The following is a 10,340-nucleotide window of genomic DNA, read 5'->3' on the forward strand; positions in this document are numbered from 1 at the left end:
ATCCATTTGGAGATGTGAGGTTTCTCAATGTTTCTCGGTGTAAAGAGATTTTTCTCCCTCCCGCTCACATTATGATGATGCCTTTATATTATTGGACTTCAGGGTTTCATAAAGGTGAAAGATTATTTTATGTCAAATGTTTTCGGTGAGACAAACACTCCATTCAGGCTCCAGTCCTGTGAGTGTCTTTCTTTACAACGCGCTTTTCAAACTTGGCCCGTGAAATATGAAAAGAGGAAGTTGCTGCCTCGGCGTAACAGCAATGGTAAATATAACTCACACTGGTGGCATTTAGGAAAACACAAGGGCCTTTTTAAAGGTGCTCTGGTGGGTCACGGCACTGAATACAAATGCATTAAGCAATATTTAATTTGAGTTATAATTGCCTCAGACAGGAGGAGTTGTTTCTGTGTGAGGTCATTTACATCACAAAGTATTTTTACTGTGAAAAACCACCTTGTTCTTTTCTTTCTTTGGCTCAACACTCTTCCTTTTACCCTTCTGAAGTTGTTGTTGTATCTTGGTGAAGTATTGTTATGGTCTATTTGTGACCTCCTGTGTCTGATCTCCTTTCACTGACTTGTTTGTTTCTCTGTCTGTGTTCGAAGGTGATGCAGCTGAAGAAAGAGAGCGGCACGTCGGAGGAGCACGGCCTGGACAAGGAGGCGAGGAAGTGGGCGAGCCGTGTGGCCCGAGAGTACAAGAGCATCATCCACACACAGCGGGTGAGACCAAGATCACACTCTCACTTAATGACAGCAGGCTGCCTTTGTTTAATTTGTATTCATTGGCGTATTTAAAAGGGGAATTAGAATACATGAGTCAGAGTCTGCCAAAGGTCAATTATCTGATAGTTCCTATTTTACAAGATTACAAATGCTTCGGTTAGAGCAATGATTGAAAGAGAATTAATGCTACTAGATACAAGCATACATAGACTTTTGTTAGTCGATTTGGAAAAGAAGAAGTGGATAAAACGAGGAATTCAGGAAAGCAGCCTGAAGTATCTTTAATCTAAACTTTGTTAGAGTAAAGCTGTTCGTGCTCCCGGTCCCGAAATCTGACGCCTCCAGGCAACAAAGTGTTTGTCTGTTTCCGGCAAATAACAAATCACTTAGTGCAAAGCTGTAAAGAAAAGAACCAGCTGTGTTGACCTTGATTCTACAAGGAAGCAGTTCCTCCTAATTCCCTTGAAACAACGCACAAGGAACAGAAGGGAAGTTGTGGCGACATAAACGGTGACGGTGGAAACAACATTTTATTAATAAATCCCATTAAATCAATTAAGAAATATATTTATAATATCAAAACCTAAGACCAATGTGTCCTTTTTTTAACCCCTAAAATATAGAAATTGAAATGTAGTAATGTGTCTGAGTCATAATGCTGTGTCTTGTAATATTACTGTAAACTGTAATCTTCCAGTTTAACTACGTGTTAATGACTGACCGGTGTCTTTTGTCACGGAACTGGAAATTGTCCTTTTACCGTAAAGCAGCGAGGTCGCTCAGTGTGATGATAATAAACCTGCAGATCATAAAAATCATTTCGAAAGTGTGTGAAGCAGAAGACAATGAAGCTATTGAACGTGGCTCAAGAGTTCATCATCAAAACCACGTGACATACAATCTTCCTCCGTGACGGGAAACTACAACACAGTTTTTTAAAGTTAATCTTTAGCACAACGTCAAAATTAGAAACATGTTTTCAATTCACCAGGATCAAACCCTCGTGTTTCCAGAAACAAGGAAATGAGTCACACTCCTTCAGAGGCTTTTGTGTTTGGACGGTTTCCTTCCAGAGGCATTTTTTTTCCTACTAGATTTTTGGATGGTGGTCTTTAATTGTCAACTGTTGTCACTGTGTTGTTGTTGTTTCTTCACGCTGGGATTTGTTCTCAGGCTCTGGAGGAATATGGGACGCAGGAGCCGTCGGAGCAGAACAACAGTGACATGGAAACGAAGATGGAGGTGGCCAGACAGAGTCTTCGGAGGGCAGAGGTAGTGTGTGTGTGTGTGTTTGTTTGTGTGTTTGTTTGTGTGCAGACATGTGTGTTATGAAGACGTCTGATTACTCAATCGCTATCTTATAGCTGAAGTTTGCCCCAGGGCTCCACCTACTGGTGAAAAAGCTGAAATGAAACGTGAGGGTCAAGAGAGAAAAGCTGTGTGGACTAGTTGAATTAATGAAAAAGAATAATCTGCAGATATTTAGGTTTATTTGTCAGTTTTTTATTACATTAATTTGGGCTGGAATGGACCAAACAACTCAACTGAATCTGAAGCTGAATTTTATGACCAGTTATAATAAGACCAATTGGGTTTGCCAGCGTTCACACCAGCTGAAACAAACTGAATCAACCCAAACTGTGAAAAGTCAAACACTGAAGCTGATACTCGAGCTGATGAGTTTGTCGTATCTCCTGTTTCTCAGTGACGTTTAGTCTCATCATGTTTATCTGATCATTGTGTGTTGTGCAGACGGTGAAGGTGAAGGCGGAGGCTCGTCTGGACCTGCTGCGAGAGGCGGGCGTCACCGTGGAAACGTGGCTGAAGAGCGCCATGAACCAGGTGATGGAGGAGCTGGAGAACGAACGCTGGAACAACCTCAACACCCACGACCCTGCACTCTCCGTAAGACCCACACAACCGCTGATCTGTCTCATACAATCTGTTTGACTCGTGGTATTATCCACTCCCTCCGATGTCATTGGGTCAGATGAGGTCACGTCTGTCTTGTCTCTGCAGGGGACGGGAGACCTGGAGCCCGAGGACGAGGAGGAGATGGAGGACAACAGTGAAGTGTTGGACGACAGCAGCTCCAGTCCGTCCAGCACCTTGAAAAACTATCCTCTCACCTGCAAAGTGCTCTACTCCTACAAGGTACCAGTGGACTTCAGACTGATGCTTTCTCATTCATCGATTAATCAAGGAATCAGCAGAATGATCCCGTATGAAAATGATTATTAGATAGATAGATAGATAGATAGATAGATAGATAGATAGATAGATAGATAGATAGATAGATAGATAGATAGATAGATAGATAGATAGATAGATAGATAGATAGATTGATTGATTGATTGATTGATTGATTGATTGATTGATTGATTACTTTATTCATCCCCGAATGGAAATTAAGTCGTCATAGCAGCCGGTATATTTGAATACAATAAAATACAATAGAATAAAATAAAAAATATTGAGGTAGAAAGAATAAAAACAGAAACACAAGATAAATAGGTAGATAAGGTGCAGTGGCAAGATGATGGTAATAGTACTGATGATATGATGGTAATGTTATTGTTAGACAGTATATAAAAACAGTACAGTATATATAGTATATAATATAACATAATATATATTTATATATGATAGTAATTATACCAATATAATAGCAGTATATAGTAATAATGGCAGCAACAGTATATACAATAATAGTAAATATAATAATAATTATAACATGTACACGTGTTAGTTCTTCTCTCATAAACTTTCAGTGTGACACATCCTCTGATAACTTGTTTTTAAATCAACTTTTCAGAGATTTGTATTGAGTTTTAGTGATTTAATGCGTTTAATCTTATAATTTAACCTTCCAGCATCAAATATATTGTTTTGCTTCACTCTCACTGTCCTTTTGTTGTTGTGTGTGGTCAGTGTGTGGTTTACTTCTTGTCTTTGTCGCCCTCAACTGGACAAATCAGTTACTGCTTTTCATCATATTTACATACTGATGTTTGTTTCCAGTCGTCTCAGCCGGATGAACTGACCATTGAAGAGCAGGAGATCCTGGAGGTCATTGATGACGGCGACATGGAGGACTGGGTCAAAGTACGAATCATCGCCACAAATTCCACGAGGTTGGTTAATTGTGGATTTCATCATGATAACTCTTTTCCTCTTTGTCTCCAGGCCAGAAACCGCAGCGGACAGGTCGGCTACGTCCCAGAGAAATACCTGCAGCTTCCTTCCTCCAACAGCCTGCTGAGCATGCTGCAGTCCCTGGCTGCGCTGGACGCCAGATCCCACTCCTCCAGCAACTCCACCGAACCGGAAACCGAGCTGCCGACCGGCTCCGTCAACGGAGACTCCAGCGGTGAGTGACTGTAGAAAGGTTCCGGCTCCTCTGGGCAACTTCAATATGTTGTTGATTTATGATTGAAAAGAAGAAGATGAGCTCATTTTCCTGCAGGATTTGTATTTACTCACTTTCTGTTAAAAATCAAAGATGTGATGTAATTTGCACTAGGGTTGCAAAATTCCAGGAATATTAAATTTGGAAACTTTCCATGGGAATTAACGGAATATAGGGGAATATACGGGAATTTACGGGAATTAGCGGGAATTAACTGGAAATGTTGTGGGTAATTTATACTAACTGTATTCACCTTGTCATATACAGACATAAATATGAACATTTTGTTTTGTTATAGGCTGATTTGAGCCCTGAGGAAACTTTGGGCACTTGACTATATGCTTCTGCATCGTTGTGTCATTCTTAACATAGGTCTTTGTAGAGTATTTGCACATGTACACAGCCTTTCCTTCTACATTGGATGGGGTGAAATGTCTCCACACATGAGAGAGTGCACGTGGCATTGTTCTGTAGAATAAGATGAGAAAAAAGTTTGTAAAAAAACACTAATGCAATGCCAGAGATATAAATAGTTAGACAAACAATTGGAATCGTCTGTAAACATATTTTATAATTGATGGATAAATGAATGGAAATAGGCTAGATGAACAGATGAACAATCCTCAATCAGCATGCTCATATATTTTCCCAGTAATATCATTGAAACTTACCTGACTAGTCCTTCACTCTACAGCAGGCCTCAATAGCCCTGCTGTAGAGTGAAGGATGCTGGGAGTTATCTGCATGTGATGGAAGAATGCACAGTGGAGGGTTGAAACTCTCAATATTTTATTGCTCAGCGTCTAATTTGCGTAGTTTTTTTTTCCAAATTCCCCAAATTCCCGAGCTTAACTTCCCAAGGAAAGTTTCCGGAAATTTACCGGAAACTTTACGCCCCTTTGAAACCCTAATTTGCACACAGTTGAATTCCCAGTATTTCACATCTGACTTTGTTTCTGACTCCTCTCTCCTGGTCTCAGTGTCGTTTGCGAAGGCCTTGTACGACTACGCGGGTCAGACGGAGGACGAGCTGTCGTTTCCCGAAGGCGCCATCATCCGCATCCTGAGCAGAGAGACGCACGAGGACGACGGCTTCTGGGAGGGAGAGTTCAACGGCGTGGTCGGCGTCTTCCCGGCCGTCCTGGTGGAGGATCTCACCGCCGGCAGCGAGAACGGAGACGGGAAAGGAGACGGCAGCGCGCAGGTGTGTTGATGTTCTCATGTTTGGAAATGAGAATTTAAAGACTGGAGTATTTGCTGATCAGTATACGGTAACATCTTGTTCTTGCTCTGTATAAATTCCTGTTTTCTTTTCCAGGCGTCGCCCTTGTCTCTCCCTCTGGGGGAGCGGTCCCCTCGCAGCCCCTTCCAGCCGGGACCCCTCCACAGCAGCCCCCTGCAGACGCCCACCACGCCCTCCCCCCTCGCCAGCCCCAGCAGCGCTACCGCCTCTCCCATTGGCCGACCCCCCGCCTATCACAACGGACATCACAGGCCGCCGCCGGCGCCGCACAAAAGCCCCTTTCAAAGTAAGAGTCCCTGTTCTTTAAAGGGCCCGAAGGAAATTCACTTTATTATTATTTTGGTGGATATTGTCTGGAGAGTTGGAGCAGGTGTCATGGCGGCTGGTGACTCGGCTGAACTGATGCTGATGATGCTCTGTGTCCTCGTCAGGTCCAGCACAAGGTTCCCCACAGCCCCCCCACTACCCCGAGAGCGGATCAGGCACCATTCGACCTGTGAGTACAGGGTTCCCGCGGGGTCTTAAAAAGTCTTAAAAGGTCTTAAATTTAATAATTTAAATTTTAGGCCTTAAAAAGTCTTAAAAAGGTCTTAAATTTGATTCGGCCAGAGCTGAGAAGTTAGAGGTTTTGTAGTGTTCGATGGGATGTTTAATTTCCTTCTCTGGACATGTTTTATGGAACATCCTTTTATTTCAATGTATTTCAGCATGTTTAATTCATGTTTAATGCATGTTTAAAGCATGTTTAATGCATGTTTAAAGCTTGTTTGACTTGTGTATTGTTATTGTTCTTATGTTGAATGGGTATAAATTTACTTTGTAAGTAATTCTGTGACTTATTTCTTCTTTCATAGTAATTTTCCTTCATACTTTTTGCCAGTATGGTCGTAAAATAGGTCTTAAATTCTATTCAAAGTGGTCTTAAAAAGTCTTAAATGTATCTTGTTAAAACCTGTAGGAACCCTGGAGTAAACAAGTCAGTTGAAACAGCTCGATTTGGATTTAGTGTAAGACCTGACAGCGGGGAAAAAAACACGATGAGGCTTATTAGCTAAGATTTGATAAATCAGAAGATAAACTGATAATATTTTATTGTATCTTTTTAAAAGCCCAAAGTTGATCATTTCAGACAAACCTTCAGCAAACTGCTTTCAAATAAGACATCATCCCACTGATGTTTGGTGAAAAGACAAAAAATTACAGGTTGTATCATCTGTAGATCTGAAGAGAGAACGTCTGACCTGAGGTTATTAATTGAATCAATAAATCCACATGTGGATCAAGCTGCAACATAAGGAAACACAACTTCAGCTACACAAGTCTGAATGAACATCTGCACAGAATGTCGTGCTAACACATCAGATAGTTGTTGTGTTGTTTCAGTCTGGATCAAAGCAGCTGAATCACTCTCTGGAGAAACTCTCTCTCTTCTTTAGATCTGTGCTCGTCTGTTCAGCCTGTTACAGATCTTAATGCTACATTTCTTGTTTATGAGTAAATACACAATGACAATAACACAACAGTTTCCGCTGTGTTTAACTAAACGCTGATTGGCGGATGTGTCCAGGTCCGTGCGGCTCCTCCGCCCCCGAAGCAGCACCCCCGTGGGCAGGTGAAGCGGAGGGAGGACGTGGAGATCACGCTGGTGTGAAGACGCCCCCCCGGCTCTCAACACACTCCCAAAGGAAACTCATACCTTCTCTAAAGACGCCCCCTGTAGGCGGGGAGAGGCCCTGCACTCTGTCCTCACCGGGTCAGTGAGCTGCGGAGGAGTATCGTGCCTTTCTTTTCTAAATCTCTTCTCCTTTTTCAGTTTTTTCTCATTCCTCCTCCTCCTCCATCACCCAGGATTTGTCTCATATTTGAAAGGGGCGGATAAATAAGAACAATTTTATAATTTGATTTAATAAATTACACAGGTTCTTATCTTCTACCAGGACACAAATCATTTTTCAGATTTCAGTGATAATTTGCAGATAATGTTACTAAATGTGAGAAACTCTACGCAGAAAGAAAACTACAGTAAAACTTATTATTTTAAGAAAGTAATATGAATGGATTTGGACGGTTTCAGATCAGACGGTCGATGCCACTGCGATGTCGTGTGTTCGGTACGAAGCTCGAACCAGGAAGACGTTAGTTTGATGATTTCTCTTCATACCAGCATTTAAACAACAAAACTCACTGGGACTCACAGATGTGTTCAGATGTTTGAGGGAACAAAGAGTTCAAGAGCCACAAAAAACAGATTCAGAGGAAATATTATAAGATAAACTACTGCTCCACAAATAAACTAAAATAGTTTTCTACTTAAAGTTATGAGACAAGAGTCGATGGGACAAACACATCTGTTGGATCTTGTTCTTTTACTAACTCAGCTGAGCAGCTTTCAACAAAGATATCCGAGTCGTCAGTGGCTGATTCGTTAGAATTTGACTCTGTGTCGAATTAATTCAGGATAAAGTTTCAACACAACACGCTGGTGTCTGGGAAAGATTCTGCGTCTCGTTACTCTGAAGCATGAGCGCTGTGTCGCTTCAGTTTACCACAAGATTGTTGTGATTACATTTTTTTATAATGCGTAGAAAATCGTCTCTGTGAGAATTTCCAACTGTCGTGCCGTGTTTTTTTAGGGTCCGATTTTTTCATCGTCTTACTTGTGCCTTAAACGACGCAGCCTCCTGCAGTGTTTTAACGTGCAGCTGCTTTTGATCGGAATCCTTTATCGTGAACTCACTGGTCACAACCAGAATCCACAGATCCACACGGCTCTGTGCAGCCAGGCCTCATCAGAACGAGTTCCTTCTTCACGATCAACCATGAAACCAAACCAGCAATCGAGGAATTTATAATGAACACAGCCTCGCTAACCGTTCCCCCCTGTTTCCAGTCTTTACGCTAAGCTAAGCTAATCGTCCTCCTGGCTGCAGCTTCATATTCAACCGACTAACATGAGAGTGGCATCGATCTTCTCGTCTAACTCTTGGTAAGAAAGGAAAAAATTACAGATGTTATAATAACGAGATCTGTATAAAAAAAATATAAGGAAAATTATATTATTAGTAATAATAATATTGTAATATCTCACAGGCGGTTTTCTCTCTCTTATTGAGACTCCTCACAATTGGATGATTATTGATTCTATGCAACAGAGTTGATATCTGGGCCGGACGACAGCATGTTATGAACGTGCAGCTTCAACACGAACCAAACGTCCGGTCGTCTCCACACTCCGATCAAACACACGCCAGCGGCGGGCGAGGCTGGTCCTCCCCCCCCGACACGTGAGCTGGGACCGCACACGGTTACACAAACAAGGGAAAAGTGGCAATTTTAGTCGAGCGATAGAAAAGTCTTGATCGAGAATAATAGATCCTTTTTGCATTTAAATTTGTAGAACTCTGCTTATTGTTGTTGTTGTTAGTTTTCTTTGCACCAACATGCTCGGAGACGCCTGAAGGGAGACGTGGTGCGAACACACACAGTCTAACTTTGTTTTTTGTTTGTTTTTTTCCTCTTGTGTTGTTGGGATGTTGGCAACTCCAACGTTTCCAGTAATGTTTGACTGGTGGTCGGTGGAGGAGCAGTGACAGTTAACACTGAGGTAATGTGCAGTTTGAACACGCCTTTATTTTGGAAGGAGGAAACCATCCTGAGCTGCTAGCTAGTCCAATTTAAAAAAGAATCTATACTGTCATAGTGAAGCACTTTCTGACGTCTTCTTATTCCTTTTCAGTATTGTGGATGCTACGTTGTTTGTCCGATATTTCTCGTTTGACGTTCTGTTTACCAGCTATATTGGTATGAATACTTTTTCTTTTATCGGCTCTTGTTATTTAGCCTTAAATAGCCAGTGTAGTGTCTTTGATTGAGGTTGAGATGTGACCTTTATGAACGTATTGTTTCTTTGAGATATTAATAGTTTACAGAGAGCTTGGAGATGGATATCTGAACAAATAATAGCACAGCTTTTGTTTGTTGTTTCTTTGTTTCTTTTAATTTTGTTTTACTTTTTTAGATGTAGGATAAAGACTTATTAAACCGCAGTCGGATTCGATCAGAGGAAAAGAGAGATATCTGTCAGCCACGTTGCTGTGTTCTCGTTGATCTCCTTGAGATCTGAATGACATCAAACTTATTTTTGAAGTTTGCATTTACCCTGTTGTATTAACAAATGAATATTATAAAAGTTAAAAAAAGAAAAGATCTCTTTTTCCCAACAGAGACGTTGTTTTTGTTTGTTAACTTGCTACTGGTCCTGATTCCACGTTAAGTCTGAATCAGAAATGTCAGCGTCAAACTGCCCATGGTTTTACAATGTAAGCTCTGCAGAGGCTGTCGAGTGTCATATTTACACACCAGTGGATGTTTATCTGTATTTATTGTGTACAAATAAATGTGAAATAAAGATAGCTTACATGAAAGAAACTGAAAAGATTCTGTTTTGTTTTTGTCCCAGTTTAAACTTTTATTGTCACATCTAACTCTCGAGTTGATACAGGTACTTTTATTTTTATTTTATGACATTTTATACTTCTACTCCAACACAATTCAGAGGGCAGTTGTTTACTTTTTGCTCCATTGCTTATTTTACAGCTTAATTCATTTAGCTGATTCAGGTGAATTTTGAAAAATATAATAAACAATTTTGATTGTAAGTATATGGCTGTATTTACAACTGGTGTATTGACTGTATTGCAACAGCAAAGGGGATAATCAATAAATTGGCAATATATGCAGGGAATTATAGAAAAAGCAATATTTGATATCCCGTGCTTCTGTTATTTCTTTATGATTTTATCTATATAAGGTAATATAAGTTATTTAACTTTTGATACTTAGTATTTTATATTTAGATACAGATAATAGAACATTATATATCAGTCCCACAATGGGGGAATTTGTCAAATTGTCATCAGTAAGTAATAATAAAGATTCAATACTTAAGCTGGAAAAGGGA

At 40.6% G+C, this 10,340-nt stretch overlaps 1 protein-coding gene across 1 annotated transcript in view; it reads left to right on the forward strand.

Annotated features, from left to right (window-relative positions):
• Nucleotides 1–9,808, forward strand: part of LOC133019494 (F-BAR and double SH3 domains protein 2-like) — a 31,389-nt gene extending 21,581 nt beyond the window's left edge. Inside the window, exons 11-20 of the mRNA XM_061086000.1 lie at nt 609–725; nt 1,902–2,000; nt 2,481–2,633; nt 2,748–2,882; nt 3,750–3,833; nt 3,915–4,098; nt 5,118–5,341; nt 5,456–5,666; nt 5,812–5,876; nt 6,948–9,808. Of these exons, the coding sequence (XP_060941983.1) occupies nt 609–725; nt 1,902–2,000; nt 2,481–2,633; nt 2,748–2,882; nt 3,750–3,833; nt 3,915–4,098; nt 5,118–5,341; nt 5,456–5,666; nt 5,812–5,876; nt 6,948–7,031 (1,356 nt within the window). The 3' untranslated portion in view covers nt 7,032–9,808. The remainder of the gene's footprint in view (nt 1–608; nt 726–1,901; nt 2,001–2,480; nt 2,634–2,747; nt 2,883–3,749; nt 3,834–3,914; nt 4,099–5,117; nt 5,342–5,455; nt 5,667–5,811; nt 5,877–6,947) is intronic.
• The last annotated feature ends 532 nt before the right edge of the window (nt 9,809–10,340 follow it).

The sequence above is a fragment of the Limanda limanda genome, chromosome 14, assembly GCF_963576545.1.
Source record: "Limanda limanda chromosome 14, fLimLim1.1, whole genome shotgun sequence".
Lineage (NCBI taxonomy): Eukaryota > Metazoa > Chordata > Actinopteri > Pleuronectiformes > Pleuronectidae > Limanda > Limanda limanda.